Source organism: Penicillium digitatum, chromosome 1 (assembly GCF_016767815.1).
Source record: "Penicillium digitatum chromosome 1, complete sequence".
Taxonomy (NCBI): Eukaryota; Fungi; Ascomycota; class Eurotiomycetes; order Eurotiales; family Aspergillaceae; genus Penicillium; species Penicillium digitatum.
Window position 1 is genome coordinate 206397 of NC_089384.1, and position 23691 is coordinate 230087.

The window sequence follows — 23691 nt, forward strand, 5'->3', positions numbered from 1 at the left end:
GCAAGAAGCAGTTGACGTGAAAGCCTGGTTGAATTTGGTCACCCCGCAGGCAAGCTGGTCCAGGGTTTGGGTTTGAATCTTCGTGTTTCCGTAGCAGCCGAGTTGTTTACCTAGATCTTCGGCGATCATGAGGAGGGTGTTGAGATTAGCCACGATTGAAATGAGAGATTAATGAGTTTTCATCTTCAAAGCAGTTTCTTAGGACCTGACCATCCCTCTCAATAAGTACCGGAATCTATACTCACAGCTGGTATTGGTGATCAGTCGGCAAATTATGCGAAAGTGCGAATATCTATGATCTTTCCCTTTAAAGATTGATGGCAAGAGCCTGCGATTCTCAGATGCAAAATCACTGGCTTTATTCACTGACTGATTCTCACCAGGTCTATAATTCTATTGTGTGATCACACTCGTCGGATCGGAAGCTGCGCAACTGCATTCATCTTGAGTAGCATCACTGCCAGAATTTCACAAACGTTCCAACTTAATCTTCAAAGCTCTGCTGATGTCCTATGTACTCAGTCGGATACCCTTGCAACCCATTGCTGAGCGAGATAAACCGCCGTAGCCACAAATACCCCGGATTGATAACCGATCTGTCGTGAAACAGCCTTTACATTCGGCCACCGAGGTCCAACAAGATAGTTCCAAAAATTCCCAAGTCCTCATCTTGCGGCACTTCAGGATCATGGGATACGGCAGATATGGCTGGAATGAACTCCCTTTGTCCCCAGAGAATCCAACTGGTGGTCAACCAGAGGCCGATAGTTTCTTATCATTTCTAGCTTTGTAGCATGATTGACTAGATACATTGGCCACTTTGATCATTTTTGGATAGATGTAGACTCCAGCAACTCGCACAAACCCGAAGCCTACGTAGAGGCTAGACCTGGAGTTGCGTTTCCAATGTGCTTCAGGTTTAATCACCTGTGAAAGCTCAAGTTCCACACGAAACAATTGTGCGATCTTATGTCATTGAAACCATTGAATCGCTTTCAATAATTGGATAGCAAGCAGCGCTCCGAGGTCCCGTGGAAAGAAACACGGCATGAAACACGGCATGAAACACGACATGATATCGAGCGACTTTCCACCGAACACACCACTTCTGAGCTCTGAGCTCTGAGCTAGTGTTGGCTATAAAGAGGGCATGGACGAGGAGCGAGGCCATCGTGTTGTGACTTTGCTCACCTTACCATTCGACAATGGCTGTCCCAGCTCCGAGTTCATATGACTTTTATGACTTTATTGTGGTGGGTGGTGGAACCGCTGGGAATGTCGTTGCAGGTAGATTGGCAGAGAATCCCAACGTGAAAATTCTCGTGATTGAAGCTGGAATGGGGCAAGTATTCTGTATATACCTGCCACTCACTCCACTGACGTGGCAATAGTAATCCCAATGACATCTCAATGATTACAACGCCCGCTCGCGCATTCGAACTCCGAAACAGCAAGTTTGACTGGTCCTACCAGACGACCTTCGTCGACAAGCCTGACTACGAACGCGTTGAGAAACCAAATACCCGTGGCAAGGTCCTTGGTGGAAGTAGCAGCTTAAACTATTTCACCTGGATTCCTGGTAGTAGGGAAACATTCGATGCGTGGCAAGAATACGGTGGGGATAAATGGACATGGGAAAAGTGCAAACACTATTTTGAAAAGGCACACTACCAGTTTTGGCAGTTGACCGGAGTAACATTTGCTAACAAGCTCATATAAAAGCCATCTTCATATCACGATGATGAAAGAATGTGTGATCCGCGATTTTCCAGCCTCGCACGGGAAGGTCCACTCCACATATCCCACGCAACTTTGCTCCCAGAAACTCGCGATTTCCGAGATGCTCTAATAGAGGCATGGACTAGCAAAGGCCATGCGTTGAGAGAAGACATCTATAATGGCAGACTGGACGGTCTCGCTCACTGTGTTAGTACGGTCTATGAAGGGGTCCGGTCAAGCAGCGCAGTATACGTGACCGGGAAAGAAAATGTGGAGATACTGCATTCCACCATCGCAACAAAGATCAACTTAGAAGGTGCTACTGCAGTGAGTGTCACTGTTGTTGGGGCAGATCAGAACGAGACCACACTGAAGGCAACGAAAGAGATCATTATCGCGGGTGGAGTTTTTGAAACACCCAAGTTATTGCTTCTTTCCGGTATCGGTCCCAGGCGTGAACTAGCTCGTCATGGAATCGATCCAGTGATAATTTCTGAGCATGTGGGTGAGCATCTTCTTGACCATCCGATTCTTCCACATGTATTTAGATTGAAGGATGGCCTGGGTCTGGACCACATTCTCCTTCGGGAGGGACCTGCCCATGATGCTGCCGTGAAGCAGTATGATGAGGATAAAACAGGTCCATTGGCTAGTGGCCTCCTTGAGATTGTTGCCTTTCCACGCATCGATGCGCAACTCGACGAGCACAAAATGTACCACAGAGCGAGGGCGAACAACGGAGGCAAAGATCCTTTCGGACCTGAAGGTCAACCTCATTTTGAGATTGACTTTATCGTATGTGGATGATCGACGGCTGCAGAGATAGGATTGCTAATTCAACTAGCCCATGTTCTGTGATGCGTTTCAGTGGCACTTCGATATCCCACCAGAGGGAGATTGGTTAACCGTAGTCGTCGACCTTCTTCATCCACAGTCAAAGCACGGGTATGTCCGACTCACTTCGATGGATCCACGTGAACAGCCTGACATCAATCTTAATTACTTTACCGACGAGCTGGATATACTTGCTTTGAGGGAAGGTGTACGATTCATTGATGAGATCCTAATGAATGGCGCTGGGATGAAAGAGGTCATTGCTGAGGACTTTCCGTGGCCCTTGCCCCGTGAGTCGGATGAAGAGATGGATCGTCTGATTTTGGATCGGGCGCAGACTGGATATCGTAAGTTGAGCGCGATGTTGTGGTTTGAATTTGAAAACTAATTCTGACAGATCCCTGTGGCACTGCCAGACTGTCTCACGACATTGACCAAGGTGTGGTAGACTCTGAGCTGAGGGTTCACGGTGCCAAGAGGCTTCGCATTATCGATGCGTCCATCATTCCTGTTATTCCGGACTGCCGGATCCAAAATTCGGTGTATATGATTGGAGAAAAGGTATGTAAATGAACAAAAAATAAGAAAAAATAAAAATAAACCCGGTGAAATTGGATTCTGATCCTGTTAGGGTGCCGATATTATCAAAGCGGCTTATCCGGAGCTATACAAATGAGCATCAGTTCATGGACAACTTCTTGAGTAGCTGGTTTTCTTTTCGAAATGTTTAACTACCATCTTCTGTCTATTTGGTGTGTCGAGCCATTTCATCTTACATATGAACTGATTGTGGCATCGCGGCTTAAGCAACTACTCTTTGCTAGCCTTTTTGGCACTCTCTTTTCGGTGTTTCAAGGTGATCTTTTCAATATCAAAAATAGGATTCCTCTTGTAGCGTTATGATAAGCAACGCTAAGTTGTGAAATTGAATCTCGACTTTACATTATACGATGCGCCTGCATCGGTATTTATTTTCCCGCAACGAGGAGATTGGAAGATTATGCCCTAAAGGAGCCCCCATTCTAGGGAATTTTTTAGCTTCTATAGTGGTAGCACAATTTTTAGGTCTTTATTCTCGTCAGCCTGCCATGGCCTAACGAAAGTGGAACCGGCGCTAGTGCACATGTTTATATCTTTGATCGACGAGGAGATTTGCCTGTATGAATGCGCTACGATATCTTTTATCATCTTCTTTCTGCAATCTCTAGAAATCGTATTACGTAGAAAATGGGAGATCAGAAGACAGGGTTCATGCTTAGGAAAGAGTATGAGAATCTTTGTGAGCCTCACGGCCTATTCTTTACACTAGCTATGAAAAACAATTCAACCCCAGTCCTTAAAGATTTATAGAAGAGAGCAGATCTGTAAGGATCTTGCGGACACATTTACCCTTTCAATCCGTCGTTTTGACAGCAATCCAGCTTATTTGTTTGAATGTGAGAACTTGAATCTGCAATTTTCCATCATCAGGAATGGACCAAACCAAAAGCCGGTGCTCTAAATTGATCTGAGTCATGAAAAACGAATCAGATATCTTGGCTCCGTCCACTAACGACAAAGGACTATTCTCAGCACCACCCAAATGGTTTAACATGGATCAAAATCAGGCAGTCAAAAGCCACTCCAACCACCGCGTTGTCCTTCTCGGTCAGATTTACAAGAACAAAGGGGAAAGTTGCGTTGATCAAAATTCGCAAGAACAATCTTCCTATAGGTCTGAACATGAAAGTTTTCCTATTCGGCGTAAACTATTAGAGCGGACTAATTAGACTAGAGATTGAAAAGCGGCTTTTAAGGGGCAGTTATTTACCTAATAATTCTTATCTCTATAGAGGAAGTATACCCTAGTCGCTACCGAATCGGTGCTACTTCCCTTTTAGTCTAGAGTTATAGTATTAACACTAAAGGTATAGGATTTCTCTTAATGTCCTAAGCCTCCGCGGCCTTGGCCTCTACCTCGCTTTATAACTCTTCCTCTGGGGTTTTTATAGCCCCTTATTCCTCTACGTCCTCCGCGAAAGAGGGAGGTTACTAAAGCAGAGGTACCGGTTAGCTACCGATTTAGTGCTATGTCGTAATAGTTTCCTTTCCTTCGATTATCTTAATTTTATACTAAGTAGTCTTTTTAGTACAAAATGTATATAGTGTTACCAGCCAGTTCTTTAAACAAAAGAGTGCATTTCAACGAGAATACCAAGTACAGAGAAAGAAGAAGAAAGAAAGAAAGAAAGAAACCTGCGAGACAGGAACCTTTATGGGGTCCTGTCACGATCCAACAATCAAACAAACCTCGTCAAGACGGAAACTTCCGGCAGATCCTCCCAGATCGTCACATATAGAAGAGTATTATATTCAATATCTTATATCTTATACTTAGGAGTTATAAAGGTATACTGTTTGTAGGCGTAAGACCTGTCAACTAGGTAAGATATAAAAGGGAGAAGAGGAACTATATTGTCTCTAATGTACTAAGCCTAATTCTTACTAGAATTAATAGGAATCCCCGGGGATCCTAGACTATAGGGAAAACTATCCTTAGGTACTAACTAAAACGAGTCTAACCCGAGCCACTCTTTTATCGGCAGTTATTCGGTACCGATCCGGCACTATCAGATAATCCCTGTTCCTGGGTTGTAAGGATCTTTATCCGTTACAGTCTCACTGGCCTGACAACTCAGCAGTTCTTTTACACTTTGCTACGCTACTCCCTAGCTAATTCTACTTACCTAGTTTACTTTAGAGACTTTGATAGATATTCTTCCTATTGTTAGATCTATTGTAGTACTTAAAAAGAGGTAGGTTCTTCCTATCCTTCTTACTCTTAGTACTTAGGTATTCCGATTTTTCTACTTACTATTTGTCACGGTGCGAACCGTGATGCTTAGTTAGAATAAGATCACGGCACGTGATCTCCGACCTGTTTATCTTGAACTTCAGTTCTAGATCCTGTTGTAGCTCTTCGAGCTACGTCTTGTATATTAGCCTGCCCCTGCCTGTACCTGCCTGTCAATGTGAATCTGATCTGTTACGACCTGTCCCTGCCAGTCATCTCCTATCATACCGTCCTGCCAGCCCGCACCCTGACACTACGTAGCTCCTACCCCTAGGAGTTGACTGTCTGAAAATGTCTGAACCGCCCCGAAAGCCCCCGAACTGAACTCTGGTAGACCCGGTCCTGAGCAGACCGCTACCACCGAAGAACCGCCTGCTACCGCTGAAGAACCGCCTGCTACCACTGAAGAACCGCCTGCTACCACCGAAGATCCGCCTGCTACCACTGAAGAACCGCCTGCTACCACTGAAGAACCGCCTGCTACCACTGAAGAACCGCCTGCTACCGCTGAAGAACCGCCTGCTACCGCTGAAGAACCGCCTGCTACCGCTGAAGAACCGCCTGCTACCGCTGAAGAACCGCCTGCTACCACTGAAGAACCGCCTGCTACCTGTAAAGTCCCGTCCGAGGAACCTGCCTGCACGACCAACTGGTCTCGAGAAACGAGACATTGCAGCCGTATCGCTAGCTGCGGGTGCTGCGTATGCAAGAAAGAAATACAGCATGTTCGCAATTACAACCGCGGACATCGAGACTGCACTGAACCCCAAGACCGACACTGAACCTGACCCCGTGTCTGCACTGCCTGAAGAGTTTAGAGACTTCGCCGAAGTGTTCTCACCCAAGGAAGCCGAGCGCTTGCCACCCCACCGATCATACGACCACAAGATGGTCTTACAAGAGGACAAACCCTTACCTTTTGGGCCCCTCTATCCCATGTCCCGAAATGAGCTCGAGGTCCTGAAAGACTGGATCGAAGATAACCTGAGGAAAGGGTTCATTCGGCCCAGCTCCTCGCCCGCTGCCTCGCCTGTTCTGTTCGTGAAGAAACCCGGCGGAGGTCTCCGCTTCTGCGTGGATTACCGTGCACTGAACGCAATCACTGTTAAGGACCGTTACCCGTTGCCGCTGACCAAGGAAACCCTGAATAACCTGAAAGGGATGAAGTTCTTTACGAAGATTGATATCATCTCCGCCTTCAACAATCTGCGAATTGCGAAGGGACAAGAATACCTGACTGCCTTCCGTACGAGATTAGGACTGTTCGAATCATTGGTGATGCCATTTGGTTTAACTGGAGCCCCCGCATCCTTCCAACGATTTATCAACGACACGTTACGAGAGTACCTGGACTGTTTCTGTACTGCTTACCTGGACGATATCCTGATTTACAGCCGCACGCGTGCGGAACACATAGAACATGTACGAAAAGTCCTCCAGCGCCTCCGAGAGGCAGGCCTGTTCGCAAAACTATCGAAATGCGAATTCTGTGTGTCCGAGACGAAGTTCCTTGGTATTATCATCGGTGAAGATGGTATCCCCTTTATTGGTTTCGGCAACTTCTACCGCCGCTTTATCAGAGACTTCTCGAAAGTCATCGCCCCGCTCGTGAGACTCACGAAGAAAGACGTCCGTTTCGAATGGACACCTGTCTGCCAGCTGAGCTTCGAAGCCTTGAAGAAGGCGTTTACATCTGCCCCGGTTCTGAAAGCGTTTGACTGGTCCAAGGAGATAGTCCTGGAAACAGACGCGTCTGATTTTGTCTCTGCCGGTGTACTGTCTCAGTACGATGACGCTGGAATTCTGCACCCTATCGCATTTTTCTCGAAAAAACACTCCGCCGCCGAGTGTAACTATGAGATATACGATAAAGAACTGCTAGCCATAATCCGCTGCTTCGAAGAGTGGCGTCCCGAACTGGAGGGCACACCCTCGCCCGTGAAGGTCATAACTGACCACCGCAATCTGGAATATTTCACGACAACGAAACTCCTGAACCGCCGCCAAGCCCGATGGTCTGAATTCCTGTCCCGGTTTAACTTCAAGATCACGTACCGTCCCGGAAAACAAGGTGCAAAGCCCGACGCCCTGACCAGGAGGTCAGAGGATATCCCTAAAGAGGGGGATGAGCGCTTAGCGCATCAGAGCCAGACTGTTCTGAAGAAAGAAAACCTACAGATAAACGTCACAACACGACAGAGAAACGGAGTCACTACAACCACTCCACCTGAACTGCCAGACCTGCCAGAAGAACCGCCTGCTACCGCTGAAGTCCCGCCTATTATCACCGTTCCGCCCGACATTGCCGATCCGCCCATCACCGCTGCTCCTGAAACAAGAGTCCGATTCATCGAGAACAACCTGCCCGAACCACCATCTACGATCAAGGATTTACTGCTGGAAGCCTACAACCAAGATAAAGTAGTACAATCTATCCTGGAAGCGTTAGACAAGAACGCTAGCCGTCACCCTGAGATTACACTTGCCGACTGCGAACGAAGAGGCAACTACCTCTACTACCGGAACCGCTTGTACGTCCCTGACAACGATGAACTGAAAGCTGAAATACTGCGCCTGTGTCATGACAAGCCCACCGTGGGACACCCTGGCCGGTCGAAGACCTATGAACTGCTGTCCCGAGAATACTACTGGCCTAGAGTATACCAGTACGTGAGCGACTGGACCAAGAACTGCCATACCTGCCGCCGTATCACCCCCGCCCGAGAAGTCCGTCAAGGGATCCTGAGACAACTGCCCGTACCTGAGAGAGCCTGGCAAGATATCAGCATGGACTTCATCACGCACCTGCCCCTGAGCTACGGTTACGACGCCATCCTAGTCGTGGTAGACCGTCTGACCAAGATGAAGCACTTCATACACTGCAAGGGAACCTGCAACGCTGAAGAAGTCGCCCGCCTGTACACCCGTCATGTCTGGAAACTGCACGGCCTGCCGAATACCGTTGTATCTGACAGAGGACCCCAGTTCGTGGCCCAATTCTGGAAACACCTGACAAAGCGCCTGCGAATCACCAACCTGCTGTCAACCGCTTATCACCCGGAAACTGATGGCCAGACTGAACGCGCGAACGCCGTACTGGAACAATACCTCCGAGCGTATGTGTCCTACTTACAGGATGACTGGTCTGAATGGCTCCCGCTTGCCGAATTCACTGCAAACTCTCATTACCCCGAGAGCACCCGAGTTTCTCCGTTCTACGCGAACTATGGGTTCCACCCCCGCATCGGGTTCGAACCATCCCAGCCTGCCAGTCACCCTGCGACCCGAGACGCGGAAAAGTTCGCTACACGAATGCAAGAACTGACTGAGTACGTCCGCGCCGAGATACTGTCCGCACAAGCCCGATACGAAGAACAAACGAACCGTCACCGCGCCCCTGCCCGCCGATACCGTCCTGGACAACTGGTCTGGCTGAACGCCAGGAATATCCGAACCCTCCGCCCGCAGAAGAAACTGGACTGGAAGAACCTAGGCCCCTTTAAGGTCCTAGAAGCTATAAGTGCACACGCTTACAAGCTCGAACTGCCTGCTAGTATGAAGATCCACCCTGTGTTTAACGTCAGCCTGCTACAGCCTGCCGCCACGAACCCGGTAAATGGACAAGTTACTGAACCCGCACCGCCTGTCGAAGTCGAAGGACTGGAAGAATGGGAAGTTGAAGACATCCTAGATTCCCGCTGGGAACGACGAGGCCGAGGAGGCCCGCGTCTGAAGTACACCGTCAAATGGATTGGTTACGACGAACCCACTGAAGAGCCTGCTGAATACCTGGACCACGCCCGCGAGATCGTACGGAACTTCCACCGAAGATACCCGCACAAGCCTCGCCTCGACGGAGCTCGGCTCTAAGGGAGGGGGTACTGTCACGGTGCGAACCGTGATGCTTAGTTAGAGGAAGATCACGGCACGTGATCTCCGACCTGTTTATCTTGAACTTCAGTTCTAGATCCTGTTGTAGCTCTTCGAGCTACGTCTTGTATATTAGCCTGCCCCTGCCTGTACCTGCCTGTCAATGTGAATCTGATCTGTTACGACCTGTCCCTGCCAGTCATCTCCTATCATACCGTCCTGCCAGCCCGCACCCTGACACTATTTTACCTTCTTATCTAAGTCTTATATCGTCGAGTACTATCAGTAAAGGTATATAACTAGTAGTTTATCCTATTAAATAAATTGCTAAAGTGTGTTACACTAGATAGTTTTAAAGGTTAAGAAATTAAGCTCTTGAACATAAGGTTATACAGCTACTTGTTAAATTCGAGGATCTTGACGTGAGTATAAGTTGGGAAAATAGCGCCTAGAGTAGAGATAGGATATCCTATTGGGTACATCTCGAAAAAAAATTTAACATGTTTCTATGTAAAGGGAAGGCTAGTTTTAGAAGGGTTAAAGGGGGTTATATCAGAATCATCATCAACTAGCAAATTTATTGCGTAGGGCAATGTGGTGCAAAGCTGTCTAAGCTTGATAATTCGTCTGAGGAAAAGGATGAAAGCACGCGAGGCTATTAATTTTATCATTACACATAGAAATCTTTGGAACATGGGATCATGAATTATGCAGTGTCCCAACCCAACATTGTCAATATCAAACATAACAATGATGTAGCCAAGACCTTTTGTAAGATGCTAGAAGGAAATGAAACAGGTCTATGTCATCGATGCCTGGAAACAACCAAGTCGAGCAGACAAAAAAAGGAAAAGCCATGAAGCGCCAGGACCAGCCAGGAAGAAAAGCGGGTAGAGAAAAAAAAAACAGCAGTCAAGAAATGTTCCAATGAGGGCGTAAACACGTCGTAGCCCTCCAACGCAAGACAAAAATAGAAGTTCCATTTACATCTGTCGCAATCCCTCTGCAAGACGCCGCTTGCCGAACTCCCAGGCGTTCATTAGACCCTGTTCCGATAGGTCGATATTCTTCATATTGGGTGCATCAGCAGCCGGTGCACGGCTGACGCGCGAGGCGATCATAACCGGGTCTGTCTCGAGGATAATTCCGTCGTCGATAGTCTCATCAATGGCCAAGGAGACGAGGTCGTAGTTCTCCACAATAGTGCGCTTGTCGGTTGCGCCCCTGATAAACGATCCTGTTAGCACCTGCCGAGTAAACCCCCCGCTAGGATCAAAATATAACATACTTGAATAAGATTCCCAGAGCATCCCGTATTGACAGCACAACGTTGTAGAGCAGCACCTCATTCTCGTCGGCGCTTCCAACAACGTAAAGCATGACGTCGCTCTCCATCTTGAAGACCACAATGCGGTTATCGTACAGAATGACATCGCTTGCTGATTTGTTGGTCTTCTCGAGGAGACCCTTCTCAAAAGCACGCTGCTCCTTGACAGTGGGGTAGGGGTTGGCACCGGGGTAGTTAGTCGAGTTCGGTGCAGCACCGGCCGGGGGGTGTGGTGCCGAGAAGTACTTTGCGTAGATGCGGGAGCCATCGTCGGTGGACATGACTAGGACCGCATTGACGGAGAAGAGGGACAGTGAGCCAGTCATGGTGATGATTGTCGTGTTGGGTAGCAATTAGGGAAATGCAGTCCTTGTGCTTGTTGATGCTCTCAATCGCCAATCTGGCCGGAGGCGGAGACGCACTAATGTTGTTCCGTCCACAAGCTCCATACACTAGATATATGAACTACGGACCACGGTGTAAGTGATTGAGAAAAACAAATCCAGACTAATCCCCTTTGACCTAATGATAGTACCCAGTCGGCTTCGAGTTATTTGATCTTCAGCTATTTGATGGATGATCGGTGGAATAGTGGCAAATTGATTTGTATGGATATATAACCAGCCATTTGTTGGCCCTTGTCTTCAGTTGAAATACTACAATACTGGAATAAGATATACACCTCAAGATTGGGGATATAACATATAATGAGTGGAAAGACATCATCGTGAAGGAAACATGGGGAAAATAAAAAATCAAGTTAAACAAGTAAACCGTGATGTATCAGACTCCCTTCGAAACCACATCGCATGGGGAAACATCGTGATCAGATCGCGTCAAAAGTACCATGAGAAAATCGGTGTTCTTGAAATACGGGCGAACATTTCAAGACATGAGGTTGCGTTGTGTGCATCCTGAGGAGGGGTGTGTGTATAAATTGTGGCCAAGGACCAGTTTAAGATCACATCAAATCATGCTCCCCAGAGAACATGGCCTACTGCGGCGGCGCTGGTTCATCAGTGTTGGAACGATTTAGCCAAGGAATCCAGCTCGCGCGGTTCGCCCTTTTGCGTGCGGCTTCCTCTTCCTCCTTGATTCGAGCGGTTTCGCTGACAAGGCGTAGAGGGCGTAGCTTATCCTGCTGCATCACTGCTCCAGTGTAGTTGTTCATGCCGCCACTGGATCGAGGAGTGCTGGATGTAGCCCCGGTGGAGCCTGCATCTCCGAGAGGATCGCTTGTGATACTAAGGGAGCTGCTGCGACCGGCCCGCTCTGGCTGGCTGGACATGGAGGGTGCGCGGTTCATGCTGGACATATAGCTGGCTGCTCCGGAGAACATGCTCTGACGGGATCCAGGGCCCATTGCGGCCGGGCTAATAGGTCCGCTGGAGTTGCGTCCGCCGCGGTACATGTGACCAACGACACTCGCGGCACGTGGGTCAACTTGTTCCGAGCGGCTGCGACGGTGGCTGATTCTTACAGACTGCGTACGGAACGGAATACTTGGAGCAGTGATTGGGTTCTCGTTGAGGTTGTTATAAGAATGCTGCGATGGAGGCAGCATGCTGGTTGGACGCGACCGAGGTTGGGTTGAAGAGCGAGAAGTTGGAGTGCCGACAACCGACTTCGCCCGTTCTAGAAAACTTTGCGCCGAACCGTCCTCCTTCTCTGTGGGAGTTGGAGGGAAATCCTTTTCACTGCTCGCGGTCCTGATAGTGGAGGCCTCGTCATTCGAGTCCAAAATGCGCTCAAATCCGTCATGCATAAGCAGTCTGCTGATGATACGCTCTATGTAGAGCGTCAAAGCTTTGTTCTGATCTTTGAGAGCCTTCAACTCCCCGTCTGGTTGAGCGGTATCGACTTCAGCCGACTCATCCACAGATTCAAGCTCATCGGCTAAAGACCCCAGTCCACTTGCCGACTCCTTTGTGGGGTTGGCATCACGCATGAACTCGCCCTTGGCGAAGTCTCCGGTAAGGGTCTTTTCACTGAGCAGAAGTTGATAGCTTTCATTGTCTTCCATCAAGCGAGCGTTGGTCACGCGGGCCTCGAGCAATTCTTTCTCTAATTCTCGCTGACGGCCACCACCGGCGTTCTCCATCTCGACAAGTTTGATCTGTGATTCGGCCAGTTCGAGGCGCAATGACTCAATGAGTTTGTCCTTCTGGAGGAGAAGAGTGGAGTTGTTGCGGGACGGGCTCCGCTCTATGTGGGAGGAGGGTGCAAATTGGCCATCCACGTCAGGGGAAGATCGATTGCGGAAGCTCGCTATATCGGAGGTCAGTCTCTGAATCTAATCGCCAGCGTTTGTAGGAGCAGGGTGCCCTACAAGATCGGGAGACTTGGCTGCGATCCCCTTCTGCGTTCATGCGCTCCTTCTGTGCCATCGAGTCCTTCAGGCGTTGAATAGTCGCTTGCATCTCTTCCTCCCGACTAGTCTGTTGTTCTTTCTCTTGAAGCATAGCGTTCCGCTCTGACTCGTGGTTTTGTTCCAGATCCCGGATCTGACGACCCTGGTCCCGAATGTCACTGTTCAGGGCCTCGATCCGACTGTCTCGCTCATGTGCCTGGTCCTCTAGCTTAGCTTGTTCACTGATCGCCTCGTCGAGGCGCATTTGCAGAACGCCGAGCTGTTTTTGGTATTGTTCAGAGGCATCTTCGGCCTTTTGAAGTTGTTCCCGCAGTTCCTCGATGAGGGCGGCATTCTGAGCCCACGCCTCTTCCTCGGAGGGGTCGTTCGAAACTCGTGGAACGTTTGGCATGCTGAGGTTGGAACGGGCTGGTTTTCTTACAGCTGCGCGCGCGGAGACAGGAGTCGAACCTCTTGAGGAGGGGGGACGGCTGGGACTGTTGGTTGCGCTGGGCGTGTGTGCATGCCCTCGTGTGGACCCGTTGTCGGAGTGCGGATCTGCGGTTGGTGATTTGCTGGAACTGCCGGGAGTTCCAGGCTTTCGAGGTGTTGCTGACATGTTAAATAGGCCCAACTCCGGCGCTGTTAATATATAAGAAAATTAATTGTATCAAGCCCCTGACTAGACTTCAATTGGGGAAGGGAAAAGAAGATTCCAGGGTTGCAAGTGTAATAAGAGCGGTCAAAACCTAGTGGACACCTTGTGGAGAGCGCTTGTATGGGAAGACCAGCCAGGAATGTGGTTCAAAGCTGTCACAGGCTGATTGCGTGCCACATGGTTGATCGGAGTTGGAGATCCATCGGAAACAGTGGCATGAAAGTCGGAATGAGAAAGAAATTGAGAAAAGTGATGGTTGCAGACTTTAGGTCAAGTTGTCTTGTTAGGGACTGCGGATCCCTTACCTACTCCTTAGGTACTTCGTACTGTATGTAAAAAAAAACACGCAACGGCTTTGCACATGTGGGGGGCTGGGGCAATTTGAGAGAATAAGGACTCTCTAGAAGGGACAGGAGATAACCGAGAAGGTTGCTGAAATAAGAAGGTTGTGGAACTTGGATTAATTATTCCACAGGAGTTGAACTTTTAGGATCACTTGGTGATCTGGCGAACCCATGAAAGTACGCCGTTTTCGAAAAGGAGACATATGCCTCAGGCGTTGTTTCGGAACATTGTACTTCCTTCTCCACACTTAACTGAGATCTCCATACTTTCTACGGAGTACGGAGCACAAGTCACCGTACTCTGCACTCCGTACTAACGGAGTACAACCAGCATGCACTTCCATCTAGGTGCTGACTATAAAATGGAGTTCCCAAGAAACTGAAGCCTAAATTGGACCTCCAATATGCACATAGTCTCGGCATTGCATCTCTATCATCAGGCACGGCGGCCCAATGTGTGACATTACGTCGACTGCTCAATTACAGAGGTTTACCCTGATGATAAAGACCATCCATTCTCTCTGAGTGTCACGCTTATCTTCCTGAGAACTGTGCACTAAGGCCCTAAACTGGTCATGGTCGCTGCTATCAGCCCCAGCTCGAGCACGGAGTCTGGAGCACTCCTTACGGATCCATGCAGTGCCCGCCAAGACCCTTAGGGCGTCACCTCTCGGGCAACTGCACAAGTCAGCTTCTTTGTGATCGCGTTAACATCGAACACCAAGGGCTACTAATCGCAACGGACAACACCTCAAGGTGGATGTCGACTGCGCCACGTACCTCTCGATGGAGCAGAAGTTCATAAAAAAGAACTGATGGACCACATGACCTGTGCACCTTCAGACCCCTAGCGGTCGGCGGAAGGGATTAGATAAATTACGGTACTCTTGTGTATCTCTAACATCCAAAACACACAATACACATGAGTTTACCCAATCAAGTGGCTTCACAACTGTAATTCTCGTGATGGATCCCCCCAAAGTTCCGTGAAAACCGAAAAGACATCATTTATTTCACGTCGGATCAGACGATTTTGCAATCAAATTCCTTCTTGACATGGAACATGTTCCCAACGCCTGCGCGCGATTTTTGATTAAATTTGCCGTGAATGCCGAAAGCCAATCCGTGGGAACGAGAGTGGAATGGCCCTGTAAAACACTTGAATATATTTCTAAGCAACTGTGTCCTTAACTAGATCAACATCAGCACCCCATGGCACATTGCCCACGAAGGCCTTCTGGTTCTGATTGCCTGGTTGCTCCGCATCAAAGTCCAAACGATCTGGGATCTTCAACCCAGCTGGGAAATGGTATCTCACAAACCACGTCGAGACCCCGTCCCGATACAGCCAAGGGTCCTCTGTCCGACGCTGCCATGTTTCCAATTTGGTTCTCAAATCTTCGAGCACAGCAGCATGTTCCGGGTCTTTGACAAGATTATTAACCTCATTTGGATCGTTCTGCAAATCATACAGCTCTTCTGGTGCGCGGAAGAAGAAATCCTTGAGTTTTCTTTCCCCAATCTTAATCTCGCTATCTGGTGAGTTTCGAATATCTTCCCAAGAAAGAGACCCGTAGATGTCAGCGGCAAATGGGAAGTCTAAGCGCCATGCGAGGTTTCGATGGTATTTGTATCGTCGATCCCGAATGAATCTCGTCGGCCAGTAGTTCGTGACCTCGTGGAAAGTATGCGAGCCGAATACTTGGTTCCACTCTGATGTCTTAGCGCCGGTTCCAAGGATAGGAAGCAACGAGCGTCCAAGGCGCTTCTTCGCTGGGTCCACGGCACCTGGATGCCCGACATAATCCAGCAGGGTGGGGAGGATGTCGACGTAGGAGACCATGTCCGAATTGGCCGCGGGCTGGACTTTTGGATGTTTGATGATAAGAGGCAATCGCACTCCAGCATCGAAAAGAGTTGTTTTCGAGTTGATAAAAGGTGGGCCGTTGTCGCTGATAAAGATGACGAGGGTTGATTCAGCCAAGCCAGCCTTTTCGAGGGCATTCAGAACAAACCCGATGCCCTGGTCCAGGCGGTGGATCGAATTATAGTATTCAGCCAACTCGAACCGGGCACCGGGAGAGTCGTTGATAAAGGGTGGAATCTCGACATTATCAGTAGTGTAGGAGCCTTTCTTGATGCGAGGGTCGTATTCTTCATCGTTGCCAAATCCACCCCGTGTGCGATCGCGATGGGGATCATGGAAACCAATCGTCAAGAAAAAAGGTCTTTCATCGACCAGAGACTCTTGAAAGAAGTCATTGGCTTGATCGGCGATCACAGCGACATCCCTCGTTACACTCTCCTTGGAGACCTCCCAGGGATAGACTGGCGCCGGTCCGACATGAATCTTTCCGAGGATCCCAGTTCGATATCCGCTTTGATTCAATAGCTGTGGTGCAGTTTCCACATGATCGAACGTGACAAAATGATGGCGGTGACTGGCAAGTCCGTACTGGCCGTTCTGGTGAGTATGCAGGCCGGTGTAGATCACGGAGCGGCTGCCGCTGCAGGAGGCGGTGCTTGCAAAGGCATAGTCAAACTTGGTACCCTCTGCAGCTAGACTGTCGATATGGGGTGTCTTGATGGTTGATGCGCCGTAACAACCAAGTTGCTTGCCAAGATCATCGGCGATCATCAACAGCACATTCTTTCTTCCTGACATGATGATTCGGGTAAAATCGAGCAAAAGCTTGCTGCGCAGGGACTTTGACAAATGCGTGAAGAGAGGAAATCTACCGAATCGAAAGAGATTCTCTTTATCACTGGTGGATTTACCCAATTTGGAACTAGCTCGTCTTGGGCGTCGTGATCTGACAGCAAGATGATGTGCTTGATATCACATGCCCGTACTCTACGCCACCAAGGCTTAGCGCCTCGAAGACTTTGATCAAATTAATTAAAAATGTTGTCATCTGCTGAAATCTGTAGCAATCATGCCTCCCACAATCCCTTATTCTACAGAGATAAACTACCTACAGCCCGTGAATAAATCCCGCAAATCACGGTACAATTGGACTGAATGATTTGAGTGGATGTTTTGTCTCAGTTTTCAATGCCGAATCGCGATTCTAGTGGATGGAGAAATTATGGCGTCTTTAATTAAAGATATTGATCAAAGGGGGCCTAAAGACCCTATACAGACAGATTGCGAGACAGATTGCGTTGAAAATAAGTTGAGCTATAACTCGCTCGCTGAGTAGAAATAGAACAATATAGAACCAAGAGTGAACAGAAATTGAACTCCACCTAATCATCACTTCACGATGAAGTTCGCCGGTTTACTCTTGCTTCCGTTGTTGCGCATTGCCGCAGGCCAACTTAATGGCCCCGTTGGTCCAACAACCAACCTCCAAGAGAAAACGTTTGAATGCAACGTTCTTGATTATGGTGCTGTAGCCGATAACAAGACTGATATCTCTACTGCGCTGGAGACCGCTTTCTCAGACTGTGTTCTCAAACATCCGGGCAGCCGACTCATTGTACCCGAAGGAGAGTATCTCATCGAGCGAGGTGTGACTCTCCTTAATGGTACCAATTGGGCATTCCAATTGGATGGCCTGATTACAGCTGCATACGGCGGCAACTGGAATATTGCACGTGAGTTGCTACTCCAAGGGTTTGCCGGCACAGAGATCATCAATGCCACTATCAATGGGGAGGGTGATAATAAATTCTTACTAGATGTGCTCGTCATTGTCAACGGTGAGTTGACCTCTGCAGATGTTCTCCTTGGAGCTTGATATTAATACAACAACAGCTGTGGATTTCGAGTTCTATTCGTCCAATGGCAAAGGGGCCTTCCAAGGACAGGGTTATCTCTACCGAAATCTTGGAAAGTAAGCGATGGACCATTTCTACAAATCCTGTGGAATTTTGTTAGGCTTACATGACACGATAGCACGGATCGCCCACGCCTGGTGCGTTTGATCTCGCCGACCAATGCATCCGTCCATGACTTGATTCTTGTCGACAGCCCCAAGTTCCACATAATCTTTGACTTTGCTATCAACGTTGAGGCCTATCATTTGACAATTCGAGGAGCAAACCTGGGTAGTTATGATGGGATTGATGCCATTGGATCCAACTATTGGATCCACGACAATGAGGTATGCGTATCAAGTCCTGATCTCCAGGTTTCACCCAAGCTAACTGTAATTGTAGGTTACCAATCGTGACGAGTGTGTTTCGGTGAAAAGTCCATCTCACCATGCCTTGATTGAAAACTTGGTGTGCAATCAAGCAGGCTCTGGTATCTCCATCGGCAGTCTGAATACGTCTGCCGAGATCTCAAATATCGTCAGTTCTAACCACATGCGGATGTCCATGAAGTGCTAACATTGCAGTAGGTAGCACGCAACATCAGCATCATCCAAGGTAACAACGTTGCTTTCATCAAGACATATCCTGGTGGATCCGGCTACGTCACAAACATCACCTTTGAGAATTTCCGCTCTTTGGGAAGTCTTTATGGCTTGGATATCAACCAGTACTGGCAGAATGTCTTTGAGCCCGACACTGGTGCGGTGGCGTTAAGCAACCTGGTTTTCCGCAATTTCTCTGGTAAGTTGTGGACAAAATGTTACATCTGGCGATTTTCTAATGCAAATTTCCTCAGGCTCGGTTGCCGATGGAACGAAACGTCCTCCCCTTTATCTCGTTGCGAATGATCTCACATTTGCTACCAATGTCACTGTCGAAGATTTCTCATTGTGGACAGAATCGGGTACTCAGGTTGTAAACAAGATCAGCAATATCTTTGGCGTTGGAGATAACAGCTACGGGCCAAGCAATGGTATCAAATCTCTCGGTGCGGGAGAATCCCCTTCTCCTTATTCCAGCACCTACACTCTTACAGCCACCCCAACTGGGTGGAAGGCCCCCGCGACTCCTACTTGGGCTGTGCCCAGTACAGGTTATGGAAGTAAGCTTTTCCCCATTTCTTTTTTCTTTTTTTCTTTTTTGCACCTTTTACACCAGGTCACTAACTTGTACAGCCGCGTCCCCCATTCCTGTTTACAGCCCCGCTCCTCTGTGGCGCCCAGGTGGTGTGGATTACGACTTGCACTATTGGGGAAGCTTCTAAGCGACAACTTATCGCTGGAGAAGGTCTAGTATATGCTGATATACTGATGAGCACCATGCTCCCTAGCATCGCGGCAATCTTTGGCATGTGTGATGTGGTTAGTAGGGGTTGACATGTGCTGCAGAGGTGATTAGCTTTTAGTTGAGTGCAAGTAAAAGAAGAGGGTATCAAATGTTAAATTAATCCGTGAGAAAGACAACACACCCTCCCAAAGCTTAAAGATGCCATCTTGGATTTATTTTCTCTACCTTTTGATGGTGGAATTTAGTATTTGAAGAGGCCAAGACATGTCGTCAGCCCTACCATCAGATTCCTAGTCAGGGACTAATTTTCAAGCCTCCAGTACACACAGTATGAAGCTTATTAGATCCAAGACCCCTTCAGATGGCGTCAGCAAACCGATATTTTGACGCCAGCGCTTGTGCCATGTGGGAAATCAACCGTTCGGTCAGGCGAACACGACTTGTGAGTATCGAGATTGACAGTGATGTTAGGACCCTCAGTTCTAGAAATCGCAGAAGTTAGATATATTATTGTAAGACAATTTTTTCCACCAATCTGGGCCACTACGATGTTAAGATTCCCACCTTTAATTAACTGGATTGGATGAAGACTGATGCAATCAGGCGCGATCATGGCGTAAATATCGGCTAAGATGCAAGGCTTGTTCTCATTCACCAAGACATCGTATCTTTTTGATAGCTCTTGGAAGTTTTCTTGGAACTGACCAGGCAGGCGTTCTTTAGACCGTTATAGCGTCCTTTTCAAAAATGCTAGGATGAATTCGCCATTCCTCCCTAAGGAGTCATTCCGTTCGTTGGCGTCGATGGCATCATGCACGTGCTCGAGCACGAATTTTGGGCGGCCATTCAATCTGTAGTATTGAGGTTTTTTTATCACTTCACCTGATATATAAATCGTTTGATCTCAAAATCAATGAATAGCATTCAACCCAGTGCCGAAACTACAGTTTGGCATCCTTCTTGGTCTTGGTCTTGATTTTGGACATACACCAAAGACAGCCATGGCATCGACACTGTCCAAAGATCTTGGATCAGATTTTGAGCCTCAGAACGACATTCATCATGATAAAAATGGTTCTGTCGTGACAACCCTAGCCGAGCCAGAGGAAGAACGGGAGTCCCAGTCGCTGTTCTCTGCACTTTTCTCTCGGAGACGAAAAGTTGACCCGAATTCCATTGCCACAGTTCGAAGTGTGTTTGATGATCCCCTGCTGGCGCAATATTACCAGCCTCGTCCGGACTACGAGAATCTACACAGATTCGATCCGGACGAAAGATGGACTCACCGTGAGGAAGTCTCGGTGCGCCGCAAGACCGATTGGAAGATTCTGTTGTGGATCCTGATCATGTTCTTTGGACTCAACCTCGATCGGGGTAATCTGGGAAGTGCCGCGGCTGATAACCTCCTCGACGATCTGAAGATCACCACCAACGACTACAACAACGCGCAAAACATGTACCGTGTCGGCTTCCTAATTGCTGAGATCCCGTCTCAGATGCTTGGAAAGAGATTGGGGCCAGACCGTTGGATTCCTTTCCAGATCATCTTGTGGAGTTTGGCATCCGGTGGCCAGTTCTTTATGCAGGGTCGCTCTGGCTTCTTTGCTTGTCGCTTCTTCATCGGCCTCTTCATGGGTGGCTTCATCCCAGATGCAATCTTGTATCTTTCATACTTCTACACCAAAACCGAGATGCCATTCCGTCTCGCATTGTTTTGGTTCACTGATTCCATGTCAGGTGTGGTAGCCTCATTTATCGCGTATGGTGTTCTGCACATGCGCGGTGTGGATGGCCGCGAAGGTTGGCGATGGCTGTTCCTCATCGAGGCACTCATTAGTATCATGATAGGATTCCTCAGTTTCTTATTCTTGATACCTGGTCCTACCCAGACAAAGACTTGGTGGAACCCTAAGGGCTATTTCACCGAAAGGGAAGAGAAGATCATTGTGAACAGGGTGTTGCGAGATGATCCGTCCAAGGGCGACATGCACAATCGCCAGGCCATTTCTCTCAAGATGTTGTGGAAAAGCTTGATGGACTACGATCTGTGGCCGATTTACGTCATTGGAATGCTTTTCGAAATACCTACTTCGCCACCCAAGAGTTATCTCACGCTTTCACTTAAAGCGATTGGATTTAACACTTTCGAGACCACTTTGTTGACAATTCCTGTCACTGTTTTTGCCTCCATCAATTTGCTGCTTATAACTGAGCTGTCTGAGCGTTTGCAACAAGTCTCCCTCGTCGGGCTTGTCCCTCAGCTATGGAGTTTCCCACTTCTCATCGTCCTTTACACATCAAGTGGATCACTGTCACACTGGAGCATGTATGCGGTTTCGTTCATCCTGGTTGGCTGGCCAAACCCGCAAGCAACGCACGTTGGATGGTGCTCACGCCTAAGTGGTACGGTGCGAACTCGAAGTGTCAGTGCAGCGCTGTTCAATGTGACCATTCAACTTTCTGGCATTGCATCCTCCAACATTTACCGCAAAGATGACAAACCACTCTACCGACGTGGAAACAGGCAACTCATCGCTATCAACGTCGCTACTATGGTTGCCTATGTTCTGGCAAAGGTGTACTACATGCGCAGGAACCAATGGAAGAAGGCTCAATGGGACAAATTCACCCCAGAGGAGAAGGCAACTTATCTTAGCACTACTACCGATGAAGGAAACAAGCGTTTGGACTTCCAGTTTCATAGCTGAGCAATATTCTTATGTGATATCTTCCATATCTGTATTTAGAATTCGACCTCATCGAGGTATTACAGAAATCTTTGGGTAGAACAAGGTATGGGACAGATTCCGAGCTGTCATATGTCATATTGATATAGGCAAAAGAAAATTAATACAAAAGGAAAACCAAAAAAGCAAAGTCACTTACTTGGAAGGCCTTTCCAATGTCATACGGCACTCGCAATCTCACCCCGCCCTAGAAGAATCACGGATAACTGTTGAACGAAATACAGCGTACTTTTCCACTAGACCATAACAAAAACCAAGGTTCCTGTTTATGGCCTAGGGGGGCCATATTTGAGGTTTAACAATAACGAAAAAGACGGAACAGACCTAGAAGGCTGTCATGACGCTAAGCCACACTCGCAATGCTAAACCGGAGAATCTTAGACAGTGGAAAACACAACAAACTCAAATGCCTTGCCAACGCCATGCGGCACTCGCGATCCTTTCCAATGAGGAAATAGGGATCGTTGGATCGGTCTCCGGGAGGGGCGGCAGAGCACCTCTTCCAGGGTAGTGATAATTGGTGAGGTATTAGGCACTGTGGTAATCGGTTGACCTGGGCCACCGTGTACACGAGAGACCACAATTGACTGGCGGGTCTCTGTTCGGTACAGACGCCGACCGTTGCGCATATCTTTTGATGGCTGCTCAAGCCCAATGGTTTCAAATGTGACCCTAGCCACAGTCAGATTGACCGATGTAATTATCACAACATGAACTTCCCCCTGGGAGTTCGCAAGCCACCAGGCGTCTGCTAGGAGCTTCTTTCTCGACTCAGAGAGGCCAACTTCAAGAACGAGCGAGGGCCACTTTATCGCTTCGACCTAGAGGAAGATTCTGGGGGATCCATGATCCATCTGATTCTTTGGAACCAAATGTTTCCTTCCACTCTTGCAATTGTAAGAGACCAGAAGAAATCTTTCATGTTCGCAAGATATGCAGCTATGGCGAATTGTGAATGGAACTCGCCCGTGACGGCATCATGGGGCTTGCCCGGTATGGTGACGATCATACCGCGGGTGTCTGGGTTGTACATTTGGCGGCATCCTTTCGAGAGACTCAGCTTTGCCACATCTGGTGGCACATTTGTGAACTTCGCATAGGTCATGACCAAGTTCGGGCTTTAGATCCTTTAGGGTGTTGTGCCTATATTTGTAGTCGGGGATATGGCCCTCCACTACTATGCTGCCACGCCTTTCCTCTCATATTATGCAAGCAGATGTTATATTGAACTACTTATATTCTAGAAAGAACTGCGACTTTAGTATAAAAATCCCTCCCCTACCAGCTTCTCGCTCAGCCTTCACAGAGGCTAACGTAGATATTGAAACAGCATTATGTAGCTCTCGAAGTAAACGACTGGGAACTGGGCTTGACGCTAGTCTTGCTTTCGCTGTTAAGGAGGGGCTTGTGATATCTGATCTCACTGCAAAATTGATCAGCGCAATAGCTGACCTCAGGATTGGATAGCACCATTTTAGTGCGGCTTCTAGCGTCTGAAGTCGACCAAGCAAATTGGACTTTCTTCTCTGCAGTAAGTTCATATTCTTTTCAAGGAAGTCTACTCTTCGTCTTTTTGCTGTCCTACGGAAGGTAATGTCACGAGCCTCATAAGTGCAGCATCCAAAGCGGGCTCTTTAATAATTCATGAAACAACACATTGAAGAATGAATCTCTTGTTGCAAGCAAGCTTTTAACCGGGGGGTTGAATACCCGGGTGGTCGTTACTTTGTTGAGTCAATTTTAGCGTTAAAAGCAGGTTAATACATAACTCGAAGTACTTGGGAACCAAAATTAGTGTTGATCGAAATTACTCCATAGGGATGAATCCTTTCAACCTTGGAAGTGCATCAAAGAGAGTAACTCAAGGAGGACTCAATTTATCAGCACGGTAAGAGTGGGC

General features: G+C 48.1%; 8 protein-coding genes across 8 annotated transcripts; 4 read left to right on the forward strand and 4 right to left on the reverse strand.

The window, feature by feature from the left end:
• Positions 1–1410: 1410 nt before the first annotated feature.
• Positions 1411–3229, forward strand: Pdw03_2380 (Glucose-methanol-choline oxidoreductase; the record flags this gene model as incomplete). The annotated part of the gene is made up of 5 exons (XM_014681644.1): positions 1411–1615; positions 1823–2514; positions 2564–2900; positions 2951–3114; positions 3185–3229. 5 exons carry the CDS (start codon positions 1411–1413, stop codon positions 3227–3229), a joined length of 1443 nt encoding a protein of 480 aa, XP_014537130.1.
• A 2201-nt stretch (positions 3230–5430) lies between these two features.
• Pdw03_2381 (Allantoate permease) lies at positions 5431–6168 on the forward strand (the record flags this gene model as incomplete). The annotated part of the gene is made up of 2 exons (XM_066100173.1): positions 5431–5437; positions 5699–6168. 2 exons carry the CDS (start codon positions 5431–5433, stop codon positions 6166–6168), a joined length of 477 nt encoding a protein of 158 aa, XP_065955573.1.
• A 4071-nt stretch (positions 6169–10239) lies between these two features.
• Positions 10240–10909, reverse strand: Pdw03_2382 (Coatomer subunit zeta, putative; the record flags this gene model as incomplete). Its single annotated transcript, XM_014681645.1, has 2 exons — positions 10240–10480; positions 10545–10909. 2 exons carry the CDS (start codon positions 10907–10909, stop codon positions 10240–10242), a joined length of 606 nt encoding a protein of 201 aa, XP_014537131.1.
• A 668-nt stretch (positions 10910–11577) lies between these two features.
• Positions 11578–13552, reverse strand: Pdw03_2383 (Putative M protein, serotype 2.1; the record flags this gene model as incomplete). Its single annotated transcript, XM_014681646.2, has 2 exons — positions 11578–12851; positions 12913–13552. 2 exons carry the CDS (start codon positions 13550–13552, stop codon positions 11578–11580), a joined length of 1914 nt encoding a protein of 637 aa, XP_014537132.2.
• A 1554-nt stretch (positions 13553–15106) lies between these two features.
• Positions 15107–16600, reverse strand: Pdw03_2384 (Arylsulfatase, putative; the record flags this gene model as incomplete). The annotated part of the gene is made up of 1 exon (XM_014681647.1): positions 15107–16600. The coding sequence occupies one exon, from the start codon at positions 16598–16600 to the stop codon at positions 15107–15109; it is 1494 nt and encodes a 497-aa protein (XP_014537133.1).
• Positions 16601–17201: 601 nt separating this feature from the next.
• On the forward strand, positions 17202–19021 carry Pdw03_2385 (Rhamnogalacturonase, putative; the record flags this gene model as incomplete). Its single annotated transcript, XM_014681648.1, has 7 exons — positions 17202–17640; positions 17696–17774; positions 17837–18044; positions 18100–18234; positions 18285–18498; positions 18554–18859; positions 18933–19021. 7 exons carry the CDS (start codon positions 17202–17204, stop codon positions 19019–19021), a joined length of 1470 nt encoding a protein of 489 aa, XP_014537134.1.
• A 1024-nt stretch (positions 19022–20045) lies between these two features.
• On the forward strand, positions 20046–21752 carry Pdw03_2386 (MFS transporter, putative; the record flags this gene model as incomplete). The annotated part of the gene is made up of 1 exon (XM_014681649.1): positions 20046–21752. The coding sequence occupies one exon, from the start codon at positions 20046–20048 to the stop codon at positions 21750–21752; it is 1707 nt and encodes a 568-aa protein (XP_014537135.1).
• A 416-nt stretch (positions 21753–22168) lies between these two features.
• Positions 22169–22896, reverse strand: Pdw03_2387 (uncharacterized protein; the record flags this gene model as incomplete). Its single annotated transcript, XM_066100174.1, has 2 exons — positions 22169–22612; positions 22678–22896. The coding sequence occupies 2 exons, from the start codon at positions 22894–22896 to the stop codon at positions 22169–22171; spliced, it is 663 nt and encodes a 220-aa protein (XP_065955574.1).
• Positions 22897–23691: the final 795 nt, after the last annotated feature.